Source organism: Haliotis asinina, chromosome 2 (assembly GCF_037392515.1).
Source record: "Haliotis asinina isolate JCU_RB_2024 chromosome 2, JCU_Hal_asi_v2, whole genome shotgun sequence".
Classification (NCBI taxonomy): domain Eukaryota; kingdom Metazoa; phylum Mollusca; class Gastropoda; order Lepetellida; family Haliotidae; genus Haliotis; species Haliotis asinina.
The window spans coordinates 62,203,274-62,230,101 of record NC_090281.1 but is presented as its reverse complement, the minus strand read 5'-3'; the positions used below and the strand labels follow the sequence as shown (position 1 = coordinate 62,230,101).

Here is a 26,828-nt window from a genome sequence, read left to right as displayed (position 1 = left end):
CCGAAGGTACTAAGAAGTGTAAACCACGGTCGGTATTTTGGGTTGTTTACATCACCTTGGTCATGTAAGGGTACAATACCAGTTGACCTTGACGAAGGAAAATGACCGATTTCTAGTATAACATTACATAGAAAGTCAAGATAAGGCAGTATCAGACGAATGTTTAAAAAAGTCCCCTAGGACATAATGTATCCCTGTTGCTTTATTGCACTTGAGATTCTGTATACTTTCTAATGTTTCTTGTCTATCTATGGATGTATGTAGAAGTCAACGAGCCTAAGTGAGTCAATGAGCCTATCCGCCACCTGATACCACAACCATGGGTTACTGACGACAAAACATTGTGCAATCGATCAATTACAATTTATATGGATGTGCCCAAGTCAGTTTGTAATTAGTTTCAGAAAATATGTTAAAGAGAACACTACTTCGCTTAAATTTGCATTTTTATTGCATAATGAACATTTGTACAAAATCATAATATAAAAGACAATATCAAACACGTCATATGAAACACTAACACATACTATCTAATGTAAGAAGTGCTATAAGAGCCTTTATAAATGGCATTGGTGTACATATGTGCAAAGGTAAGCACAACAAAACACTTTGCAATATAATCATGACACATCTATACCTAAACGTGGCTTGACAAGCAACAAGAGGTAAAACTAAGGAAAAGATTATTCTAAACGGTTCAACCTCTTTTGAATCAGTTCTTTAGTTACTAGGTGGTGTGTGTTATTTCCACGTTTTACACATGTGACCAAAGGGTAAAACTAATCATATATTAAAATTCGTTGTAATTTTGATGCTGGAAGTAAATTATGGGTATTAGTTCGGTTCCAGGCGATAACAGTTCTTTACAATGAGATGTGATAACAAATATTATTTGTACTGCTCGCCCAAGAGCACAATAAAAATGACAGTCAAAGCAGAAGGCAGGACGTAACATATGACCTTATTTCCCCAGAATATATCTAACAATCACTTCTTTCACATTGGTCCATACTGTTGCACTTGTTTGTGCATTGCCTACACAAAGTAAAACCTCATGAAAGACCGGCTCGACTGCAGCCCTTAAGAGGAGGGTTACGTACCTCTAATCTAGAAACAGCTTCCACACACAAATAATGATATCCATATTCTACAGTTTCTTAAGAAAGCACATATAAAATTGCCAACTGTCTTTGTTTCATTTAGGGGGTTAAAAATATTTTTACCCTCCAGACTTCATTGTGCAAGTCAAACAATCCAAACAATGGTGTGGTCGACTAATTTCAAAAACAGTAGGCAACGGAATAGCACAAAAGGATGCAGAGCAGGATTGCGTGCCTCTAATTTAGAAATAACATCATACCTTATGAGGCACGTATGAGACCTCGCTTCCACGCATACATAAAACATCCATATACAACACTTTCTTCCAAAAGCACATATAAAGTTGCCAGTTGTAGCCAAATGTCATTTTTTCATTTTGTGCATTAAATATATATTATTACTCTCAGGTCTTCATTGTGCAAGTCAAACAAGTCAAACTATCGTGTTGTCGACTAATTTCGGCAACAGCAGGCAACACAGCAGCACAGAAGGATGCAGACTCCGAGCAGGATGTAACCGGCCGTGATGATCCAGAATGCAAACAAGTAAAAGTCGTGCATACAGTAGTTGTCGGCAGTGGTCTCTGTGGGGCTGTACTTGCCGTACAGGCCGTAGACCCACACGTTGCCTGAAAATATATTACTACATCAACCGTTCGATAAATAGTTGGGAGGAGACCAAAACGGGTTTGAACAAACACTTCTGTTATTAAAAGACCTATCCCGTGTATAGGACCATATAGAGTTACCATCAGACCCTTGCACTGTGTCTACAGTACTTCAGACCACACAGTTATCCCTTGGCTAAGCCACTTAACTCAGTTAATGTTACTGTATTATATTCCATTCTATTAGCCCAATATGATGAAACTACCTGTAGGTCAGACAAACCATCTATAACAAAATTATATATAAATATGTCTTTATCCACGGCCAACTTCTTAATGAACGTTAAAGAATTGATTCATCAGTATCGATAAATGGACAAATGATCTCAAATATGGCTTCGGGTCTGCCCACATGCGTAGTAAAACATATATAATACAAACACCAAGCATATTTCATACAATTTTGTTTCTTATTGGTGATTCGGGCAACATTAACATCAAAAAGCCTATTTGTTTTTGATTTTGTGTTTTGTTTTGTTTTGTTTTTTCTTACCTGCAATAAACCAGGCAAACAGGAAGATTCCGATGACACCGTTCACAATTGAACAAGGTAAAGGTGCGTTTCCATCTGAATCCGAGCAGCACATCCTGGCCACTAGTTTTAGTACAGACATGGCGGCGGCAAAGGCTCCAGCTACAATCAGGTAGACAGCGATGTACTTCTGTGCAGGACAGTCGTCTATGTGGATGGCTCCTTTAATCAAGAAACACCGTCAGTTGTATCACTATCACGTCAGAATGAGACGTATGTATATATGTGTGTATGTGAGTGTGTGTGTGCAGGCGTGTTTTCTCTCTGTGTTTGTGTCTGTGTGTGTGATTTTTGTGTCTGTGTGTGCGTGCATGTCTCTGTGTGTGTCTGTGTCTTTCTTTGTATGTTTGTGTGTATGCATATGCGTGCGTGTGCGTGAGTTTATCACATATCACATATATGCATATGATAAAGATTTCAAACAGTTTGTGAACTGAAAATAAACTTTTGTTGGATGGACCCGAGGTTCATCTCTGCCAAGGCAGCATTTAGATTTCAGCTTCGTATAAATGTATAAAGGAGGAAAATGGCATATTCTGAATCCACTTGGGCAGTGCACACAAAAGCATTATTTGAATTGTTATATATTAAAAGACATGTACCTGTTACCCGGATCACTATGAATTGATGCTAAAGCCTGTCTTATAAACGTATTGACATTTGCAATGCCAGGTGAAGCTTAAGTGTTTTATCCATAATAAAAGAAGCACCGATACTGTAAAATCGTTGAGAAAAAGAAAATATTCGATCTTGATGCCATTATTGGATAAGTGCCAATGATAGGCTGGTACACGAGAAAGTTCATAACACAAACTCACCCATCGATATCATTGCAATTGGAATTGCAAGGCCGACAACGGTGCCAACGACTGTGCCGGCTGAAACATAACATTGAAAAACTGTCATGCAGGCAATGAAGGTATGAATATACATAACTCACTGACAGTGAAACCATTATTCGTTCTTAAAAAGCAAATTCAAAAGTTATTCCTTAGAACAGTTTATGAAAACGTCCCGACTGACTAAAGAGGCTTTTAGTGTCCTGCATCTGTGCGTTACACGGTTTAAAATCAAACCTCACCTTTGCCTGATTTCTCGGTGACCGCGTTGTACGTCTTCACTATGGCTGAAACATACATTTGAAGGGGATGAGTCATCCATCAACACACACACATACACCCACACGCACACATGCGCATGCGCACGCGCACGCACAAACCAACAAACAAGACACACGCTCTCTGTTCATCCTCAAGGTTGTTAGGTAACATTCATGTGTATAAAAACATATTCTATGTAACAGGACGTTATTCCTCGTGACTGGGGACAGGGGTGAGCTTGTCGTCAAAATGAGGCAAATGGCGTCCCTTGAAGCACAGGTACACGATAATGGTTCGAAATCCTGTTTTGTCCCGATTATCTCACAATATTTTGGCACTGCTCCATGCTCCTCGGGATGCACTGTCCACGGTAGCTGTAGCACGTCCGGTCTACCTCTACTTGGACCTGACACGTCAGGAATACTAGAATACTGTTCAAACTCCTTGCTCTCTATTATCATTGCGGAATAATGTTGAAACCGATGTTGACCTTATTCCTTGACTTCCGTATCCGCTCTAATTGTTATAGATATTGCATTAAAGTATTTCCTAAATGTTCAAAGGTAAAGGTTGCTGGTATGTTATTGTCTTTGACAGCCAGTTGGAAGTTGGAAGCACATCAATACAAGACACATTTATGGAATCAAACAAGTTATCATTCACTAAAAGATCGCCATGCATTGAGCATGGTTGAAAACGACTTTGAACACGGCTCTTATTACTGTAGATAGTGCATAAAGAATTAACTGAATGTCCATAGGAGGACAGGTAGGACACGTTACACCACAGTTGGTCACAGGGAACAGCTTCATTGATGGGAGCCCTTTTAGACCAACGTGTAGCCTCTGAATATGCATATTATAATTTTATAGTAACGAATCGGCCCTTTTGAATTGAAAAGGAGCCCTAGTCTGGTGGAACATTCAGACTTGCTACATTTAGGGAGAGGTAATGTGGCTCACGGACTGTGAGACAGACTAAGGTCCTTTTTGGTTGTAACATTTCTCACAGGGGTGACTGGTCCTGTAGTGGATGAATACATTAATTCGCACAGTTTGCAACTTTTAGTCTACACTGACAAGCTACAAGAGGAATTCTATAACTGATTTGTCGAGTTTGGCCTTGAATGTGGGAACCATAGCTCTAACGGTTAACAATAACTTTCACTGGAGCATAAAGTCGATAACAAAGATTGCAACTCGATTAGTCATACTGGATAAGGACCGGAAAAGGTCCCTATTTAGTTGACAGGATCTCTATGGTTTGATAGCAAGCATGAGAAATGGTGACACGAACGAGAGTTACACATAAAATAACTTTATTGCGTGTATGTGGGAAAATTTTATGGAAAAGCTGATGCCAAGGATTTTCAAGGAGCGTTTTGGGTTGTTGGTTTAATTTGTAGCCAATGAACATAAGCGACTTTTATAATCCAATTACTGCGGAGTCGGGAAGCTACATACTGTAAATGTATTTTGTAAATTTTGAATATCCCACAACAACTTCAAAGTCAACGAAATTAATATAGAAATACCAAAGGTACACCAATAACAGAATTCTACTTTCCAAACTGTGATGCTAGGGAAACTGAAAACATAAACCATCCGATTTATTTTTCATGTGTCGTAAATACCAGCATGTACGAGATGGATACTTCTCACAGCTACATAATGCTCAAAATGATCAGTTAACTATTCCAGCTTTGTCTTAGTGAAACCCGCCGCGTAATCCAAAATAACAATTTTATTTCTTCATCATATCTTCAAACATTGATCAGCCTTTGTACACCGATATTGGCCAAGTGAACTGTAAACTGTATTGAAGGCCACTAGGACAGCATTACGAATAAAACTGTCTGTTTGTCTGTCTGTCTGCCTGTCGGTATATTGTACACATAACCAGTTAGGAACCAGGTCTCTGTGTTTTGGTGGATATTTTAGCTATTCTTATCAATAAAACCATACCAGAAAGTAAACCAGGTGTGAGAAAGCATAATTTTCACAATCAGAACTTTGAAAATGTCTTCCCTTTTATTACAGTTTAAAAAAACGTTCTTTTTCAAATTCGACGTTTCATGTTGGCCTATATATTCGTTCATTGGCATAGGCGAGGTTAATTGCCCTTTACAAGATTAACTGCCCTGGTTGTATTGTTGTGATGCTACACGGTGGTGCTTAGTGCTTTGTGTTGATGAATGGTGTTTAGAATACCAGTGTCTGCATTGCCTGGTTGAGACTGGATGTAATCACAGGCCGTCAACTACCTGAATACTGGTGTGCAGGATAAAACAATAAAACAATATAGCATGTCAAGCGGTCGTTGGCTGCTACATCCGCTATCTTCGCTTGAAATCTCGTCATGCTACCCGTTTTTGTTTTCCCAAGTAATGTCTTGCTTCTTGAGACAAGATCATACTGTTGAGAGCCTCCCCCAAATGCGTCCTTTGTCACAATAGCTGTTTCGCGAAGGTGTTTTTGTGTTTATGAAATGTTCGGAATTCATGTAACAAGATCTATGCACATTTTGTGTCGATGCTACACTTTAATGTTAATATTGATAAATGCGAAGTTAAAGGGTTTACACGTATGGCCTTGACCTTGGTATGAGCATTCACCTCTGTAATCCAGTTTCGTGTTACTACGTTCGGCGTTCAGGTAAACCTGTTGTATACTTTAAGCAACACTCTGTTACCCCACACCCGCTATTACCGTAATAATCAATATTCTGGCAACCAGGCAGAGAACAGGCTTTGTAGAGAGGTTACATAATAGGAAATCACGTTGTGCTACGTAAGCACTGGGTGGTGTGTCTGCCTATGTACAATAATCACTCACTCACTCACTCACTGGGTCACATGCATGTTCACACTTCCCATACATAAAATAGAGTATGTGATTGACTGAGTATGGTTTTATGCCGCTTTCAGCAGTAATCCAGCAATATCGCTGTGGTATGTGGCTTTCCATAGTTTACCCTTTTGGAGATTCGAACCTGGGTCTGCGGCGTGATGAGCAAATGCACCGCCCCACATAAAATAGAACGGCATTTGAATGTGTTTGATATAAACGCTTCTTAGTATAACATCAGCTTGGTACATACATATTTAAGAATATGTAAACGAAAACATGCTTACCTGAACTGTTGAACAGTTTACGGTACTATTACTGATGACATTACATGCCACATATTTCATTCTATCCTGTGTTACAATGTAAACAAAATGCTTTAAACATTGCATATATGTACTAGCAACGCTCGTAGAATTACGTTTTAACTGTTATTGTCGGTGCTTTAAATAATAACGTTATACTTACACCTCATGTTTCTTGTGTAACAGTATCTGTGGTTAACGCCTGTACCTGAAACTGAAACAGATGAAGTAACATGTAGATAGCATCAGGGTTATCAAGTCAATGCATGCTGAATTTCTCAGTAATATCACTGTATTAGCTTCAACTCGTTTCTGTGAGTGGGTGTACAACTCATTTTTGTCTTTTTCTTCTGCCTTACCAACAAATCAGTTTTTAAGACCCAGTGCGTAGATTCGATCTTGATAATCATGAGCTTATTATCCAAAATATAGACAATGCAGTATAAAATTAGAGACTTGAAATAGTCTCGCAGATTTTGTAATAACTTTGCAGTTAATTTTCAAGAGTGAGATTTTAAACACAATGAGAGATTTTGTAATAAAACTGTTGTTATTTCCTGAAGAGGGAATATAACAACAACAGATTGCTGAAAAGCTATATGTTTATTTTCTAAAAAGCAAGATGGTAGTTATTGTCCAACAGCGAAACAATACAACATCAAATAAGAGTTGTGAAATAAACTTGTGATTATTTCCCAAAGCAAAACAGAACACAGAAGAGAGACAGGGAGAGAAAGAGACAGAGAGAGAGGGTTAGCGAGAGAGACAGAAAGAGACACAGAGAGAGAGACAGACATGAAAGAGAAAAGGAGAGAGAGAAACAGACAGACACAGAGAGAGGAGGGAGGGATCGCGATGTTGTCTTATGGATGTCACTTGTGTCGTATAGATTTGCAACCGTTTGGTTGACTTGTTCGAGCATTTCAAAGGTGACTCTATTATTTTACAATCTGCTTTGACTTGCTTATTGAAAATAACTGCGTTTCTATTCAACAATATTTATTTCATAGTTTACTATCTCTCTTTTGTTAAAACGACACGTGTGGATTTCAAATACAACATATGTAACGTTGGACCCATTTCATCAAGCGTAATGTATTTATAGCTCTCCTCCATGGGAGCCGTCTGATACTTGTCAGAGAGGTAAACGTAGAGGTAAACGAAGAGGTAAACCGAGAGGTAAACGTAGAGGTAAACAGACAGGTAAACAGAGAGGTAAACGTAGAGGTAAACAGACAGGTAGACAGAGAGGTAAACGAAGAGGTAAACAGACAGGTAAACAGAGAGGTAAACGTAGAGGTAAACAGACAGGTAGACAGAGAGGTAAACGTAGAGGTAAACAGACAGGTAGACAGAGAGGTAAACGTAGAGGTAAACAGAGAGGTAAACGTAGAGGTAAGCAGACAGGTAAACGTAGAGGTAAACAGACAGGTAAACAGAGAGGTATACGTAGAGGTAAACAGACAGGTAAACAGAGAGGTATACGTAGAGGTAAACAGACAGGTAAACAGAGAGGTAAACGTAGAGGTAAACAGACAGGTAAACAGAGAGGTAAACGTAGAGGTAAACAGAGAGGTAAACAGAGAGGTAGACAGAGAGGTAAACGAAGAGGTAAACAGACAGGTAAACAGAGAGGTAAACGTAGAGGTAAACAGACAGGTAGACAGAGAGGTAAACGTAGAGGTAAACAGACAGGTAGACAGAGAGGTAAACGTAGAGGTAAACAGAGAGGTAAACGTAGAGGTAAACAGACAGGTAAACGTAGAGGTAAACAGACAGGTAAACAGAGAGGTATACGTAGAGGTAAACAGACAGGTAAACGTAGAGGTAAACGTAGAGGTAAACAGAGAGGTAAACGTAGAGGTAAACAGACAGGTAAACAGAGAGGTAAACGTAGAGGTAAACAGAGAGGTAAACAGAGAGGTAAACAGAGAGGTAAACAGAGAGGTAAACGTAGAGGTAAACAGAGAGGTAAACAGAGAGGTAAACAGAGAGGTAAACGTAGAGGTAAACAGAGAGGTAAACAGAGAGGTAAACGTAGAGGTAAACAGACAGGTAGACAGAGAGGTAAACGTAGAGGTAAACAGACAGGTAAACAGAGAGGTAAACGTAGAGGTAAACAGAGAGGTAAACAGAGAGGTAAACAGAGAGGTAAACAGAGAGGTAAACGTAGAGGTAAACAGAGAGGTAAACAGAGAGGTAAACGTAGAGGTAAACAGAGAGGTAAACAGAGAGGTAAACGTAGAGGTAAACAGACAGGTAGACAGAGAGGTAAACGTAGAGGTAAACAGACAGGTAAACGTAGAGGTAAACAGACAGGTAAACAGACAGGTAAACAGAGAGGTAAACAGACAGGTAAACAGAGAGGTAAACGTAGAGGTAAATAGACAGGTAAACGTAGAGGTAAACGTAGAGGTAAACAGAGAGGTAAACAGAGAGGTAAACGTAGAGGTAAACAGACAGGTAAACGTAGAGGTAAACAGAGAGGTAAACAGAGAGGTAAACAGACAGGTAAACAGAGAGGTAAACGTAGAGGTAAACAGAGAGGTAAACGTAGAGGTAAACAGAGAGGTAAACAGAGAGGTAAACAGACAGGTAAACAGAGAGGTAAACGTAGAGGTAAACGTAGAGGTAAACAGACAGGTAAACAGAGAGGTAAACGTAGAGGTAAACGTAGAGGTAAACAGAGAGGTAAACAGAGAGGTATACAGACAGGTAAACAGAGAGGTAAACGTAGAGGTAAACAGACAGGTAAACAGACAGGTAAACGTAGAGGTAAACAGAGAAGTACACAGAGCACGTGGTTCCGTTATCTGTACAGCCTTTGTGGAATAGTTCTTTACATTTGTGTGCTATGATCAGATGTCCCTCTTTAAGAACATGGATTCCAATCACTGAGGGGACTACACAGAGTATAAAATCTGTACTTTACTGAGAAAACGTCACCCCAAACACATTATATTTTATATTTTAGCATTTTCTGGAAGGAATTTTGTGTTCATATTGTTCTTTCACAGTGGTCTTGAATTCGAGCATTTTACCTTTATATACGCTATCACTGTGTTGTTTTTACATTAGCGTTTTCAAATACTATGAATACTTTTTGTACAAAAGCGTCACTATTCCGCCGGGAGTTTGTATACACGCCTGTGCATGTTGGTGTAATGTTCACGCCAGAGCGCCGTAACCAGCTTGTACTTAAACCTGGGATATTATTCAGTCTCCAGCTAGGCCTTGTCACTCAGCTTTCAAATAGAAGGATTTGCTCCTACACTAAGACATATATGTACACGAAGGCATGCACACAGACATACATGTACAAGTAGGCATACACACAGACATGTATATACAAGTAGGCATACACACAGACATACATGTAAATGGAGTGATACAGACATATATGGAGACAGAGTGTGTTTTTATGTACATGAGACAGGAACACATTTACAGGAAATATTAAATAAATTAAAACATTCACACGGGCATATTCACACGGGCATATATATGTACACGAAAGCAAAAACACACTTAAACATGCACACGAAGGCAAACATATACGGTAAGGCATACACTCTGGTACACAGGAAGGTAAACACACAGGTATAGATATACATGAAGGCATACACTCAGGTACACAGGCAGGTAAACACACAGGTATAAATATACATGAAGGCATACACTCAGGTACACAGGAAGGTAAACACACAGGTATAGATATACATGAAGGCATACTCTCAGGTACACAGGCAGGTAAACACACGGGTATAGATATGCATGAAGGCATACACTCAGGTACACAGGAAGGTAAACACACAGGTATAGATATACATGAAGGCATACTCTCAGGTACACAGGCAGGTAAACACACGGGTATAGATATGCATGAAGGCATACACTCAGGTACACAGGAAGGTAAACACACGGGTATAGATATACATGAAGGCATACACTCAGGCATGCACGTACATATACAAGAATGCATTCACACAGGTATACGGTAAAGCATGTACTCATGTATATGTGTACATGGAGATATACAAATATAGGATGGCATACACTGAGCATTGTGCGAAGGCAATCGATGAGTTTCAAACGGGCATCAAAAGTGCACTTCACCCTGTAAGCCCAGACCTGCCCTGTCCCTACCGCACCCTATCCCACCCAGTGTCACGCAATCTACCCGATATGCAGATCTACAACACTAACACTCTAGACTGCGGAAAACACATACCTGCTACCCTAGCAACCTTCGTCTGTACCAGCGGGACAAGACAGCAATACAGCACCTTGTCAATTTGTACTTGTAAATATATTCAGACTATCAAACTTTCCACTCAGCCATACTAAGCGTTGCGAAATATCCTGTTGCAAGGACTGTGTGAACTTGTGTAAGGCGACCGTTACTTGATCGTCAACGTCAAGACTGGTTGTGTTATGCTCGATTGAACTAGGTCAGAGTATAGTCAGTCCTAGCTGTTGGTTCAATCATCCACCTTGTCGACACGCCTCCAAGTTCCTGTTTACCCTCGATACGGACTTCTGAAAACATGCCAACTATCACTTAAGCATGGAAAGTCTTTGTGACGAATTGCTTCGATAGAATCAGAGCAAACGACTTTGATTTCTGCACATTCTCTAATGCTTGCCATGAACGGCGACTATGCTTGTCGTAAGAGGCGACTAACAGGATCGGGTGGTCATGTTCGATGACTTGGTTGACATATGTCAACGGTTCCCAACTGACTGCAAATCGATGCTCATGCTGCTGATCACTGGATTGTCTGGTCGGGACTCAATTATTTACAGACCGCCGTCATATAGCTGGAATATTGCTGAGTGCGGCGTAAAAGTAAACTTACTTACTGACTGTAATTGTATTCCGGCTTTGTAAAATAACGACATAAATAAAAGTAATTATTCAAGCATGCATTTAAGTGCTTTTGGAGAATTGTATTAGAGAGTATTTGTTTTCTTCATACTAAAGTATTTTCAGTGTATAATGTGTTATGTAATGGGACATTATAATGCACATTTGATGATACAGACACATTAACAAGTGGTTATATCTACCAGGTATGACCAAACAATCACGTTCATAATAGCAAATCCACGACGTGGAGAACAATAACAGCAGTAGTCGGTGTACGGTGAATAGCAAATACTTCAGAGAAAAAACAACCGAGTGTTTCTTTAATAAGTTAATCAGTTTCAGTTTTCAACTGAACGACTGAGACATGTTCCAAGGGTGACCGGCACTGGAAGATTTTACGCTTTTGAGTATTAATCACTTTAAGAGTTATACGTTTCACAATAAAAAAAGAAGTTGAGGGCCGTGACTAAGTCTGTCTTTTTAAAGGCACAATCAAACGAGAGATGACTGTACATGTGTTTATATACTCGTGAATACCAAAGTTCCTTATATGTGACATAGTTGTAAGGACTGGTCCTGGGGGTCTTTATCCAAAGATGTGTATTCTGGTCATAGACGTTCCGTGCATATGACATACTTGTCAAAGACACATACTTGAGATCTAAATCCGAAGGTGTGTACTAATGGATATAGAGATGTCATGTGGTTATAGAAGTTACGTGTATGTGGCATCGCTAGTTGCGACAATACAAGCATGGGTTATTGGATATCGACGGCATCAAAAACGAGCAAAACATTTTGAAATTATATGTTGAGGCACTAGATGCACGTCAAGACACTCTGGAATCCAGTCTTTCATCTCTGAACCCAAAGAATTCCACCCAGTTAGAAAATCCCATCAAAAAGGTGAAAAATATGCAAGATTATGTAGAACGACCAGAGCAATACAGACGGCGAAGGAACCAATTCAATTACATATATCCGTCATAGTAAATGTGTCTCCAAATATCACTATCATGTACTCTTAACTTCCTTGTACTAAATCCATTACAGGATCGACCGAGCTTCGTTCCCACTCATTTCTTTTTTCTTAACGGTTTCGTTGTGCTAGCGGATGTGCCCCTTTCTCATCCAACAAAATTCTCCCCTTGGCAATATCCTGTGCTTCATTCCAGATCCACAGCTTCATAAAATCTTGTCAAAATGTAATTAATTTGAGAAAATATTATTATTATTATTATTATAGAGAACAGAAAAGGAGTGGACTAAAATATACATTTTATTAAAAATCAGAACATGTGTACAAAACTTAATACATCAAAGACGACATTAAACACTACCATGAGACAACCATGAAACAGTATCAAACACTTTTTAATGTCCCAAGTATAAGAAAGGCTTTATAAATGACAAATGATCATGTACAAACGAGCAACAATAAGCACAAAAAACATTTTTGGAATGTAATCATGACACATTCATACTTAAAAAGGTCACATGCAACGCAAAACATAACTTATCCAAAATGCAAATTCAGCTTATAAATTTGAAAAATATCGCGATGAAAGCCCCAAGCGTTGTTTGAATCTGGACTCCTAAGTGGATCAAGTCTAGACTCCGGCTTCAGTATGGCTGCATGAACATGATTTTTCTTTCGAGACAAAGCGTCAGTCTATGTATCACTGAGTAAGTGAGTGAATATGATGTTATGCCGCTTTTGGCACTATTCAAGCAATATGACGGTGGGAAACACCTGAAATGGGCTTCACACATTGTACCCATGTGGAACATGGAATCAGGAAAAGATGCTAGTGAATGTGTATGATACCAATAATGGTGAGTATTTATCAAGCGTTGTATCTATCCTTTATATCTATCCTTTATCGGGGCTTTTAGTTTTCATCATATGCATAAATAATATTTCTTTTTTTTTTTTAGAGTAGCAGAATATCTGTAGGGACGTTACATTAACCCAAACAGTTCTTTACAATGGGATGCAGTAATGAATAATAAATAAAAAATTTACTGTTCTTCCAAGAACACAATAAAAATCGCCATCAAGCCAGAAATCTTAACTTCAACTTCAACTTCATTTATTGTCCAAAGACCACCAATGGTGGTATGAGAGTACATGGTAAACACATCAATCTACACATACGTCAAAATGGCGGCAGAGTCTGACAATATATTATAACAAATCAGTTGATGATATGACATGTCTGTTTCCTAACAGTTCCTATAGCAGAAGAAATAACATTCACAAACTTTATACGATACAATGTTTGAGTGTTTCAATAATTTGGTTGATATTAATTTTTTTCTAGATTCGTTAAAGGCAGGGCAGCGAAAAATGTAGTGAAACTCATCTGCAATTGCTGGGGAGTCACATAATTTACAGGTTCTATTTTCTCTTGGAATTTTATTCCAGCGCCCGGTTTCAATTGGTAGCCAATGATTGGAAGTTCTGAATTTTAATAATGGAACATAAATATGCTTGGGCAAGAATAGAAAGGCTTCAAATGAGGGTAGAGTTTTAATAAATTTATAATATTGTCCCTTAGAGCTCATGTCTATTTTATTCCTCCAATCTTGAAGAAAATGATCTCTTAATCTGCATTCTACCATATTCAACAACCATGTTCAACTACAATTACTAGGGAACATGTACACATTGCTAAGTCCGCGTGAGTTTAAGAAATTTTCAACACGTTTAAGCCAAGGATGGGAATGATTAGTTACTACACTATCTAGTGACATGAGATTATAGATTACCTACGATAATTTGGATTGGGACATGGTCGTAGTAAGTTTATGCCAATAACTAATAATTCTTTTAGATACATGGATACTGATAGGACATTTTCCGAATTTACCATATAAGAAGTAATTTGGTGTAGACATTCTGAGACCCGAGGCCAGTTTTAAAAATTTTATATGCACGGTTTCAAGTATATCAATTTTACCATGGCCGCAAAATTCAGAGCCATACAACATGATAGGTAAAATCATTATATCAAACGCTTTAAGTACACAGTCTAGTGGTAAGTCAATATTTCTTGCCATTTTCAACAACAAAAACATACATTTTTTGCCTGTGTAGCTAGTACATTAATACCGAAGGAAACCTTTCTATTTTTGTGAAAATTAAACCCCAGGTAGTTATAATTATCTACTATTTCAATTTCATTTGTGCCATAATGAAAGGATAGCTTATTTACTCTACACTTCCCACTTCCATAAATAACAACTTTAGTTTTATCACTATTTACAGTCAGTCTCCACATCTGGCAATACCCATGAAACTGGTCCAAGGACCAGGGATGCTGCTGAGGTAGCAAATAGTACGGTGTCGTCTGCATATTCATATTACATTCATATCATAGTTATTAATAGATATATCAACGTCATTACAATCAAATGTTTTTAACCATAATTCTAAATCATTTATGAAAATAGAGAGCAATAAAGGAGAGAGATTTTCTCCCTGTCGGACCCCAGAGAAACTTGGAAAAGATGCCGATTTTTCATAGTTAAACTCTATACTTGATTTGATGTTAGAGTACATATTTTGAACTAATGTAAAAAACTTTCCCTGAATACCATAAGATAATATTTTTGACCAAAGGCCAACTCTCCAGACAATATCGAATGCGTTAGAAAAGTCAATGAAAGCACAGTACAGCTTGTACTTATTATGCTTTAGAAATTCAATGACTGAGTTTAGAACAAACATATTGTCGACCGTAGAGTAACCTTTACGAAATCCGGCTTGACAAGGTGATAATAAAGAATTGGTATCTACGAATCTGGATAATCTACAGGTAAGTATGCCAGCTAAAAGCTTTCCAAGACAACTTAAGATTGTAATCGGTCTATATGAACTCGGATCACGTGAGTCACCTTTACATCTGTAGATGGGTTTGATGACTCCAATTAACCATGATTCTGGAACTTCTCCTGTGTCCAATACAACATTAAAAAGATTTTCTAGGAATGGGAGAAATAAATCTATGGAGTCAATCATGTAATCATTTCCTATAAGATCTTCACCTGATGCTTTGTTTCTTTTTAGTTGTGAGACTACATCGGAGATTTCCTTCTGTGTTATGGCAGCGTTAAGAGTTGAGCAGTTCATGTGTACATCCGTATCAGTAATATGTTCAGAGACACATGAACTAAATTCAGCCTTTAGAAGAGGTCTGCGTGTCTCTAATCTGGAAATAGCAGGGTACCCTTGCAAGTATGAAACCATGCATTCACACATACGAAAATATAGCCCATACTACAATGTCTCACATACGAAATTGAACTGGTTCAATTTGGTGGTCGTTTAACGGCGCTTGCAGCAGCAGGAAACACAGCAGACCAGGAGGATTAGAACTCCGAGCAGGATGTAGCCTGTCGTGATGATCCAAAATGCAAACTCGTAAACGAGTTCTTTACAGTAGTTGTCAGCCTTTTTGTCTGTCGGATTGTACTTGCCGTACAGGCCGTAGACCCACACGTTGCCTGAAATAGAATTACTGCATCAACCGTTGGCTAAAAGGCTGAACTGCTGAACTGGGATTGAAAGAAACACACCAGTTATTGGCCAGCGTGTGAGTGTGTGAGTTCAGTCTTTCGTCGCCCTGTGCGCCTTTGTAGCAATATTACGACTTCACGTACATTTATCGTATCCAAGATGGGATTCACACCCGTGTCTGCGGCGAGACGAGCGAACACTGTAACGACTTGGCTACCCCACCATCCCAGTAATGGGCAGTCATAAGGAGGTGTAAACTAAGTATGCTAAACTGGATCATCATACCCAAATGTGAGCATCATTAACCTATTTAGACAATGACCTACCGATCCGAATTTTCTCGTGTGAAAGTAAACATAGACACCACAAACAATTTTGGTTACACTGAATTCCAATTCCTTGTTTCAGAAGAAAATGGTATTTACAAAAGAATTTTGATTTTAAACTTTAATAACACCGCATTTCTATACTTGCGGTGACCACCTGACCACGACTTCCACTAAGAAAGTGAAATCCCAAATATGACATATGCTGCATTTGACCACTTTCTAAATGGCATCGTGTAATCATAGCTTTCGGCCATGGGAGCCGTGCCAATTTACACTCATCAGAGGGGTACACAAAGTACGCAGTCTAGACTACCAGTTGTCCGACTTTCATTTTTGTGGAAGTCGCGGTGGCTGAGCGGGCTAGGCGGCTGACTTTGTGTGCTGGCGATTAGGTGAGTGACTCTGAGGGTGCGGGTTCGAATCCCGGATGGGACTCAACCGAAAAAGTACTAGAATTTGTACTTTACTAAGAAAGTGAAATCCCAAATATGACATATGTTGCATTTGACCACTTTCTAAATGGCATCGTGTAGGCACACTGAACGATGTGTTTGCAAGGATAAGAAGGAGCGTAGTGTTGCAATAGACAAGTGCTTAGACGCGTCAAATCACAGCGATTAATAATTATGCATCCAGTTACATGAATTAGGCTATTTTTTGACTGGTCGTCGCACAAAGTTGCGCAATGAGGCGGAACCCAGTAAACAGGAAACGAGACTGTTCTGCAATCGTTGTTTTGACTTGAACAATTACCATCGGCCATGTACTTTCAACTTTACATTTACATTGTAACAGTGCCTCCCAGCACACATTCCTTTGGCTAGCCCACTCACCGTAACCACCTTGTTTTCACACGTTTACTGTCCTTTAGTCCAATACGATGCAGCTATTTGTAGGTCAGACAACCCGTATATAACAATGTTTTGCCACAATAACTTTATGTCTTTATCCATATATCTTTAATGACAGTCAGTGACTTGTTTGATCTCTAACGACAAATCCACAAGTGATCTTAAACATGTCAATCCGTCCATCCATATGTTTTACCACATGAAATCTGTTGAAAGTTTTTGTGGATTTTTTGTTACGCTGTCGTGGAAAACGCCATTCACAGTTTGTAACAGCTTCATTTTTACCTGCAATAAACCAGGAGAACAGGAAGAGACCAAGAATGCCATTGACAACCAGGAAAGGCAAAGGAGGGGTGCCCGAGTCACTAGTGCTGCACATACTCCCCAGACAGCGCACCCCTGTTACCAGGATAGCAAAGGCTCCGGCTACAATCAGGTAAATACAGATGTACTTCTGAGCAGGACAGTCGTCTATGTGGATGGCTCCTGGAATTAAGGAATATGATCAGTTGTATCACTATCACGATATGTGGTTCTGTATAGGCCATGGATGACAGGAAGGGGAGTCTGAAGTTAGCTTAAACACCTTTTTCTTTTGAGTGTGCGTTAGCGTACGTGTGTGTTTTATTTGTTTGTGTGCTGTGTGTTTGGATTGTTTATTTTGTTTCTGTTCTGTTTGTGTGTTTGTTGTGTGTGGATTGTTTGTTTTGCTTGCATGTGTGGATTGTTTGTTTTGTATGTTGTTTATATAGATTGTTTGGGTTTTTTCGCTTTCTGTTTGTGTGTTTGTGGTGCATGGATTGTTTGTGTTTTGCTTGTCTGTGTATTTGTTTGTGTGTGGATTTTGGCTTAACTTGTGAGTGAACTGTTTTGTATGTTGGGTATATAGATTGTTTGTTTTATTTGTTCGTGTGTGGATTGTTTGTTTATTTGTGTCAGTGTGTGGGTTTGGGGGGTTTTTTTGTTGTGTGTGGATTGTTTGTTTTGCTTGTGTGTGTAATTGGTTTTGTTGGGGGGGGGAGGGGGTTAATGTGTGTATTGACTGTTTGTTTTGTTTGTGTACTGTGTTTTGTGTGTGCAAGTGTTTTCTCTCCAAAATGAATTAGTCTACTACCTCGATTAGACTTATGATTAACCGATTGTACTGAATGCACGAATCTGTCATAAGCAAACATGTCTTCGGTTTTAATCAGGTTCTCATGATAATAAATATAGTTTTGTACATCGTACATTTGCATCATTTGTTATGAATGATGGAATGTTGAATAAAATAACATCTCTACTTTTCTGCTTGTTATTTCAATGTGTCCCGTCATAACGTTACTGCCTTTATTCTAATACATCTTCAGAACAACGTCAGAAAATAGAATACTATACACAGAGAACTTAATTAAGCCCTCCCCCGACCCTTGTATTGTTGAAAATGATAGGTTTTCAACGCGAACATAAAATATTTGGTGGTGTATGATGCTTTCATGAAAACGACAAAGTGATTGGAATCCATGTAGGTTTTGTAATGATAATTGCTAATTTAAAAGAAAACACTGATTTTCAAAACCATGTCTATGCATGTATGACCATGGACTGTTTACTGTCGAATTTATTGGTGAATGTGAAAAAGTGTCATTTCGCGTGTCTTACATGAGTCAAGGTCAACACCGAAGCTAACCTCCATGTGACTGTATGGCAGCCAGCACTCTCCTCCTCATACACCCCGGCAGCCTCCTGATCCTGTGAAGGAGCCAGGTTCGGTACAGGGGGATCCCTTTGCTGCATATGACGACCAATCATGTCCCAGATATGCTCCAAAGGGTTTAGATAGGGGCTCATTCAATCGTGAGACATGCTTAGTGCTTAACTAAGATCTTTGTGTTACAGGCATAATACTGTAAAACGCCCTCAGCTCTTATGCATAGTGCACGCAAATGCTTTATTGCATTTGTTACATGTTAAACGGTGTGTACACATTGCCTTGATCACTGCCGATAAAAGAGACAGATACTGTAAAAGCGTTTGGGGAAAGGTTAGGTCTTGATGCAGTAACTGGATCTGTGCCAGCGATAATGTCGACGCATAAGGTACCTCCCACTTACCCACTGATATCATGGCGATCGGAAGTATAATACCAATGACGTTGCAAATTATTGATCCTCCTGAAAGCAATTTGAAAAAGTTTCACTCAAACAATTCATATGAAATGGATATTATGATGAAAGACAGACTTCCCGTGTAGCTTGTAGCTTCCTTTGAAAGAAGACCTCACCAAGTTCATATATGACTATCAAAGTTTAGAGTGTTCCCATACTTTTTGTTTGTAGTGTATATATTGATTGCGACAGGAGAACATTATGTATATGACAAAATATATGCAAATTCGTACAAAAACAAATGTACATGTATTGTTATTCCAAAGTATACTTTGAGAAAAGGTTCCAAAAGACTAATGCGGTTTCTAATGTTAGCCATCTATACCGTTTCAGCTCGGAAGCATGGCTTACCTTTTCCGCATTTTTCCGAGACCAGATTATATGAGTCGAACATGGCTGAAACATACACATGTGGGGATAATATGCTTAGTAGTGTGACCTGGCGTGCACGTGGATACGCCAGAAATGATTATTAAATGTAGGGGTCAGACAATCCAGTGGTTATTCTGCGCATATCTACGCAACTGGCCAACGATGTTTCAGTCAAGTCATTAAGCCTAGTCACAATCCTGTTAAACGCCTCTTACAAGCATGAATTGCTGAAAAACAATTCTGAACCGGATCGTCAAAGAGATTTCCTAGTAGGAAAGTCACACAAGCGCCCAAACTCCATCAATAGTATTCTCGAGTGTTAAACAAAGATCACTCACCCGCTCAGTGACCAATGTTTCATTACATACACATACACTTCTCAACAACGCCATACCAAAAGTTAATCATTTGCACGTGCGATATATATGGCATTTGAAAATCTGATCATATCTTTCATATGTTTCATATTGGCAGGCGATATTAACTGTTACTGAAAAATCAGATTGTATTGTTGTGGTGCTGCCCGATGAGACTGGCTGCTCTCAGTTGATGAATGGTGTTCCGAGTGTGTATAAAAGAGAACATACAAATGGGTGCTATATTTATCACCACTTGTTCAAATTGATGCATATATATTTAAGAACATGTAAATAGAAACACATTTACCATTGCACATATCACATGGCATATACTTCATGCTATTAATAGTACCCGTATAAACACTTTCTAAATATTCTTACAGGTAATTTATATAAGAAGGTTATACTTACACCCCATGTTTCGTGGTTAACAGTATCTGTGGTTAACGCCTGTACCTGAAACTGAAACAGATGAAGTAACATGTAGATAGCATCAATGTTATCAAGTCAGTGCATGTAAGTGTTTAATAATATCACGGTATGATTTGCAACTAGTTTATGTGCGTGGGTGTATAACTCTTGTTTGTCTTTTTCTTTTGCCTTACCAACAAAACAGTTTTTAAGAACCAAACTCAAACTTGATACGATTCGTCTTGAATTGTCTGAACAAGAAACACAAGAGGTTGCATACAGTTACGAGAAACCTGACGGATATAATGACATTGTTAAAATAACGTTGTGTGCGCATGCGTGCGTGCATGTGTTAGAGAGGCAGAGTGTGTGCGTGCGTCCGTGCCTGCGCGTGTGTGTAGGTGTGTGTCTTTGTCTCTGTGTGTGTGTGTCTATCTGTGTTAGAAGTATTGCAAGATAGTTGTCATATTTGTTTGAAATTCATGAATTATGATTTCCTTCATATTGATACAAAGTACACAAGAGCGTCGGGTTTATTTATATAATTGATCCTAGTCAGTGAAGAAGAGTGAGTCTAGTTTTACACCGCACTCAGCAATATTCCAGCTATATGGCGGTGGTCTGTAAATGATCGAGTCTGGACCAGACAATCTGGTAGCAACAGCATGAGCATCCATCTGCGCAGTTGGGAACCGATGATATGTGTCAACCAAGTCAGCAAGCCTGACCACCCGATCTCGTTAGTCGCCCCTTACGACAAGCATAGTCGCGGAAGGCCTATTCTACCCCGGACCTTCACGAGTACAGTGAAGAAGAAATACAATCAGACAATTCATGACATTATATCGGCAACAGTGGGCTTGACGCCAGATATGCACTCAGAGTCCTTATAAAAGAAGACATACAAATTGTATTTATGAGTCACAAAAGTCTTGTGCTTTTACGTATTCATACCAACAAAATAAAATGTGCATATACGTAACAACAAATATATAAAACGTACCTCATACGACATCACTTATTAAAAACTTACTCAGCAAAAAACTCACACAATTATCATGGAGGTTAAGAAGTATGTAACTGACTCCATGTCAACCTGTTATTCCTCGTTAGAGAGTTACTCATCACTAGGGTTAGTTAATAACAATATATTCATCATCATTATTATCACTGTTGTTGTCGTCGTTTGTGATGATGAAGCTGGTGTTTATACATAACAGAACAATGCATTAAAAATACTACTTTTTCAAATATAATTTCTAAGTAGCTGTTATTCTGTTTCACCTGACTATGGGTGACTGCCTAAAAATAAAATGTAATAATACCCAGCCCTGAAACTTTTTTCTGAAACTCGCTTATGTCTAATATATCACATTTGGAAGTAAACATTTAGTTCTTTCTACAATCTGTAATTTTAGCGTTCCGTTTTCCTTTGGGAAATAAGCACAAGTTTATTACACAATTTTTATTTGATGCTGTATTGTTTCGCTGTTGGAAAATAACTGCGAGACTATTCCACAGTCAATATCTCGCTGCTGGAAAATAACTGAGAGACTATTTCACAATCTCTTTCTGATAGAGCCATATCTCGTATCACAATATGATTACACTGGACCTTCCTATTAGCATAATGTATTCACACCTTTCCCCGGTGAAGTAAAAGCCGTAAGAAGTGGAAGTCCTAGTACCAAGGAGATGGTATCTCCTACGTAGCGGTTAATATCTCCTAAGTAGGACTTAGTATCTCCTACGTAGAACTTATTATCTCCTGTGGGAGATGCTTGATATATGTTTATATACATTAATCTGAAATGGCCAGCTTAGTTCCCCCAGACATGGAAACCATTTCCTTTTGACTGTTTCAGTCACTGTTTTAGAGTTTACAGCCAGGTGTTTCATTTACCTTTAGAGTCTACAGCTATGTGTTCTATTTACCATTAGAGTCTACTATCATGTGTTTCATTTACTCTAAGAGTCTACTGTTTCCTTCACCATTAGACTCGTGTGTTCAACTCTATAATTGTTGCATATTACTTTCAGGTGTTGGACCGACTGTCGTACTCTAGTGCCTCGCGTTCAGTTTGCACTACTGTTACGCGTTGTAGTTAGTTCACTATTGCACGTTACACGAGCGAGATATCTGATCCAATCTATCCCCATATGGAGACAAGTAAAACGTGTCATAACGAGAATTTCAAACCAGAACTTTTGTGTGCTGGCGATGAGGTGTTTAACTTTGAAAGCATGGGTTCGAATCCTTCAAAAAGTACTAGAATCTGTACTTCACTGATAACGTATAAACAAAACGCATGTTAGGTTTGACCATTTTCTGTCACAATAGTCTTAGATGAGACATTAAAACACGTGTTATATCCACTGCCACCGCGTTTTCATTTTTTAACGTTTTCAAAATACTATAAATAATATCACAATCCTACAGAAATCTTGGACTGAACAACCCCATTTACTTCAAGTCCCTCATATGCACTGCTCGTTTCCTTATAGAGACCCTGTAGAAAATATATCCTAGGAAGCCCGTGCAAGTCTAGAATATGTGGCAAGTACAGATTTGTGAAGACGAAGAAGTCTCTGGACTCCTTTATATTATATTTTATCATTATAATTTAGCAATTTTATTTCTGTAAAAAAAGTATTCATTTAAGAGACTAGGTGTTGGTTTAGTTCACCGTCAGCTGCACGACTCACTGCTGTCAGTGGAGCATATGCTGACGCTTTGTCTCGAAAGAAATTATTATTATATCATTTTCAAGCAGCCATATATGCTGAACAGGGCTTCAGTCTGGGCAGTCTAGACTTGCTTCATTTATGAATCCAGCTTCACACAGCGGTAAGGGCTGGGCGGAAGGTAAAAGAATACGTTTCCTTGTATTTGCTCAGGATATCGCGATCGTTAATGCAAAACAACCGAGACAAGCATGTATATTGTCAAAGACCCATGAGAACAAACACTCCACAAGGGCGTGGCGCTTGTTATTAACGTTTACAAATGCCGTGAATGAGATTCTTTTCAGTGTGGTGCTGGGTGTTTGTGTACACGCCGGTGCATGTCGTTGTAGCGTCCAGGTCAGTGCGCCAGAAACTAGGCCGTGGGTCGAAATGTGCAGATGCTTGGGATATTATTCAGTCTCCAGCTATTCGTGTCTCACTAGGCTGGTAAATGGAGGATTTGTTCCTACACACAGGCATACAGGTACACGAAGCCATACATAGAAGCATACCTATACAGACGTACATACATGTGTACCTGTACTTGGATCTATACACGCACTAATGCTATTTGTGTTTATTGCTCAAGCGTTCAGCTTCTCACCTGGCCTGCACTCCCAAGCACGTCTGTTCCCAATCTAACCTAAGCCACCACCCACAATACCACCCCCACCCCCTGCACACCAACACTCATATATACAGACATGCAGACATACAGATACATAACACAAAGGTCACATACAACACACAACTAACAATGTGTAACACACAGCGTACCTGCTACATCAGCAACCTTCGTCGACAACAAAGTAATACCCTCACAATGTCAGTATGTACTTGTATTTATATCCAGATCTTCAAACGTTCCTTGAATCACAGTAATCGTTGCGAAATATCCTTTTGCAAGAACGATGTGAACATATGCAAGGTGATCGTTACCCGATGGTTAACCTCAAGGTTTGTTGTGTTATGGTTGATTGAACAAGGCCAGGGCAGGTATCAAGTGTTCTACCTGGCTGTTGCTTCAATTACCCACTATGTTAAAACGTGTGCAACTTCCTGTTTACCTTAGATACGCACTTATCAACTATTACTTCCCTTTGGCAGTCTCTGTACCAATACATTGATCGATACCGAACTAATGCTGGGTGGATGGTTTGCATCAACTTGCATCGACTCTTCTGCAACTGCGCCGCCCACGCTCCTTGTGGTGGCGTGGTCCCTGGCATGTATGAACGAATCGCTAGGACATCGTTTTTCAAATGAGTCGTTAAATGTATTGTAGTTTTTGTCGCTGATTTGCTTTCTTTCTCTTACCCGTGAAGATCCGGGTTAGAAATGTTCCTCAGCAACCCATGATTTTTTTATTTCATTTGTGCAAACGTTTGTCGTGATGATGATTTTCCAGATGTGACGTACCAAATACAAACATGATGTCCCATACTTCATATCTCCATTTGAGCTGTTATTCGTTCTTAGTTGTTTCCTTGCAGTTTTATTTGCATTTTGTTTGCGGAAATTGGACTCATGGTTTTGGGGCGATGTTTTACCCAGAACATATTACAGTTAAAAAAACTGAAAAAAATAGTCTAGACCAGACAATCCAATGATGAGCATGGTGGTACAGCCCTGAGTAATGTTCCATCGTTTCCCAAATACCTAGATCGCTCTGCCATAAGTTACCATGCATCACTCATCACATCAGCTCGACGAGCCAATGTCCCGATCCACAAAGCGTTCGTAACGATACGACCTGTCGTAACTATACAGTTTATCTTAGGCTTAGGAACATCAACCCCATTTCTGGTGTTCCCCGCCATGATATTGCTAGAATATTGCTAAAAGCTGCGTTCAGTCAATGCCACTCACTCACTCACTCACTCACTCACAAATGTCGTAGCGTTGGCTTGTGAGCATCCCGATGATTCTAACAGAAATGACTCGTTGAAGAGCCTGGATCTTCACGGCTACTTTTTGACAGTAACAATGCGTGTATGTTGATATACGTTTATTGATCTTTTCTTTATGTTATCTGTTATGACCCTGCCGAGTAAACAGCAACCCTTCTTAGCTCCAACTCGTCAAACAACATTCCTGAAGTATCTCTGTTCTCCACGCAAAGACAGACTCAGCATGACCAGGACAAACAGAGAGACCATGACGACGGCGGCTGTTTTCGGATTTTGTTCCTAATATTTACAACGTGTGATGATCAGTTTTCAGGTTTTGTATTTCACGCCCCCTGTCCTATCGTGGCTGAGTGAGTGGGTGAGTAAGTTGGATATAACGCCGCTTTTGAAAGAATTCCCAATGTGTCTTCGGGAGGAAAGTCTACACTGACCCCGAATCTCGAAATAAACTTTTTAAATCAAATTTGGAATAGAGTTTGACAATTTGAAAGAACTGAATATCTAACTCAGCTGCATTTTTTAAATGAAACAGCCCAATCAACTTAAATATTCTATTCACCAAACTCAAGGCCTCAGCTATTCAGTTCCTTTGGTGCGATTTCAATATTTGTTTGATCATATTTTATTCTGGGATTGTGGACACGTTATTCAACATATTAATTCCTGTTAAATCATTCACATTGACAAATACATATAATGGGCAAGATGTATTACACATTAATTGAAAGGCTTATTACATGCAATGAATTTATTTTCACTTAAAGTGTTCATACAGTGAAATGTCTAAGCTAACTTTTAGGATTCCAAAGCCTTGTTTCACATCAAACCGGTAGCTGACATACTTTGGACATTGTCAAAACAAATGATTCCACCAGAGCACCTCAAAGACAAGTCATACTTTCAGTTAAACTGACACGAAAAAAATTATTACTTAAAGAACTACATGAATGCCTTAACCAAATGTACAGAATGTTGATTATAGCAATATTCCACATCGAAGGACACCAGCACCGAGATTGGTGGACATGCTGGCTGACTTGGCTGGCACTCATCTAACATTAATTGCGTTGATTGATGCGCATTCTGTTGATCGCTGATTTTCTGTTTCATTCAATGGCTTGACGTAAGCAAAAATAGCGTTCTTCTGTGACACTGTGAGACAGATTAGGATTTATTGTTGAAACTGGTGTCAAGAAACCTTCATTGTAAGAGATACAAGACAGCGAGCCTGACCACCCGATCCCGTTGAATTTTTGTTCTTATCAGAGGAAAGGCACAATTAAATATCTTTCATTAAGGTATCTTAGACGGCAGGAGCATATTTTGAGTGAGTGAATTTGTAAATGAGTTTGGTTATTGCCGATTTTTACAGTAATCCAGTTATATCACAGCGTCTGAGTTCGTTGTTGGAGTGGTGGAGGTCTGAGACATTTGGGGCGATGGGATAGTGTAGTGGTTAAAGCTTTCGCCCGTCACACCGAAGACCCGGGTTCGATACCTCACATGGATACAATGTGTGAAGCCCATTTCTGATGTTCCCCGCTGTGATATTGTTGGAATATTGCTAAAAACGGCGTAAAACAAAACAGACTCAATTGCTCCGAGACGTTGAAAACAACGAGCACGGGTGTGATACTTATTCGCATTGACGCCATTTTCGAGAAATAATTTCTGATATTATTGACAATGTTCATATTACTATACTGATACCTTACGTCATATACATCGTCTTACTAACAGCGTTATTGGTCAATATCGTGTCGTGCTATAAAGCTGGAG

The 26,828-nt window shown here is 39.1% G+C and overlaps 3 protein-coding genes across 5 annotated transcripts; 1 reads left to right on the top strand and 2 right to left on the bottom strand.

The window, feature by feature from the left end:
* Nucleotides 1-433: 433 nt before the first annotated feature.
* Nucleotides 434-11,229, bottom strand: LOC137274082 (transmembrane protein 272-like). 2 transcript variants are annotated; one of them, XM_067807075.1, is made up of 6 exons: nt 10,783-11,229; nt 6,715-6,765; nt 3,382-3,426; nt 3,119-3,178; nt 2,262-2,462; nt 434-1,729 (listed from the first exon to the last, which is right to left on the bottom strand). In XM_067807075.1, exons 2-6 carry the CDS (start codon nt 6,719-6,721, stop codon nt 1,554-1,556), a joined length of 489 nt encoding a protein of 162 aa, XP_067663176.1. In that variant the 5' UTR covers nt 6,722-6,765; nt 10,783-11,229; the 3' UTR covers nt 434-1,553. The 2 variants fall into 2 exon arrangements, with proteins under 2 accessions (XP_067663176.1, XP_067663177.1); XM_067807076.1 differs by having other exon boundaries at nt 6,715-6,759; nt 10,783-10,982.
* Nucleotides 6,775-8,938, top strand: LOC137271934 (putative per-hexamer repeat protein 5). The gene is made up of 2 exons (XM_067804316.1): nt 6,775-6,779; nt 7,657-8,938. The coding sequence occupies exons 1-2, from the start codon at nt 6,775-6,777 to the stop codon at nt 8,936-8,938; spliced, it is 1,287 nt and encodes a 428-aa protein (XP_067660417.1).
* Nucleotides 11,230-13,341: 2,112 nt separating the features above from the next.
* On the bottom strand, nt 13,342-24,178 carry LOC137272768 (transmembrane protein 272-like). Of its 2 annotated transcripts, none has more exons than XM_067805156.1 (7): nt 23,917-24,178; nt 20,413-20,463; nt 19,622-19,666; nt 19,217-19,276; nt 17,409-17,609; nt 15,590-15,930; nt 13,342-13,502 (listed from the first exon to the last, which is right to left on the bottom strand). In XM_067805156.1, exons 2-6 carry the CDS (start codon nt 20,417-20,419, stop codon nt 15,752-15,754), a joined length of 492 nt encoding a protein of 163 aa, XP_067661257.1. In that variant the 5' UTR covers nt 20,420-20,463; nt 23,917-24,178; the 3' UTR covers nt 13,342-13,502; nt 15,590-15,751. The 2 variants fall into 2 exon arrangements, with proteins under 2 accessions (XP_067661257.1, XP_067661259.1); XM_067805158.1 differs by having other exon boundaries at nt 15,590-15,944; nt 23,917-24,125.
* Between the last annotated feature and the right edge of the window lie 2,650 nt (nt 24,179-26,828).

Excerpts from the sequence above, each read along its gene's own strand:
- LOC137272768 (XM_067805156.1), bottom strand. Across the intron at positions 17,610-19,216 it reads GATCGCCATGATATCAGTGG|GAGCCATCCACATAGACGAC; the intron begins GTAAGTGGGAGG and ends CCTTAATTCCAG. Across the intron at positions 15,931-17,408 it reads GTTCTCCTGGTTTATTGCAG|GCAACGTGTGGGTCTACGGC; the intron begins GTAAAAATGAAG and ends ATTCTATTTCAG.
- LOC137274082 (XM_067807075.1), bottom strand. Across the intron at positions 2,463-3,118 it reads AATTGCAATGATATCGATGG|GAGCCATCCACATAGACGAC; the intron begins GTGAGTTTGTGT and ends TCTTGATTAAAG. Across the intron at positions 1,730-2,261 it reads GTTTGCCTGGTTTATTGCAG|GCAACGTGTGGGTCTACGGC; the intron begins GTAAGAAAAAAC and ends ATATATTTTCAG.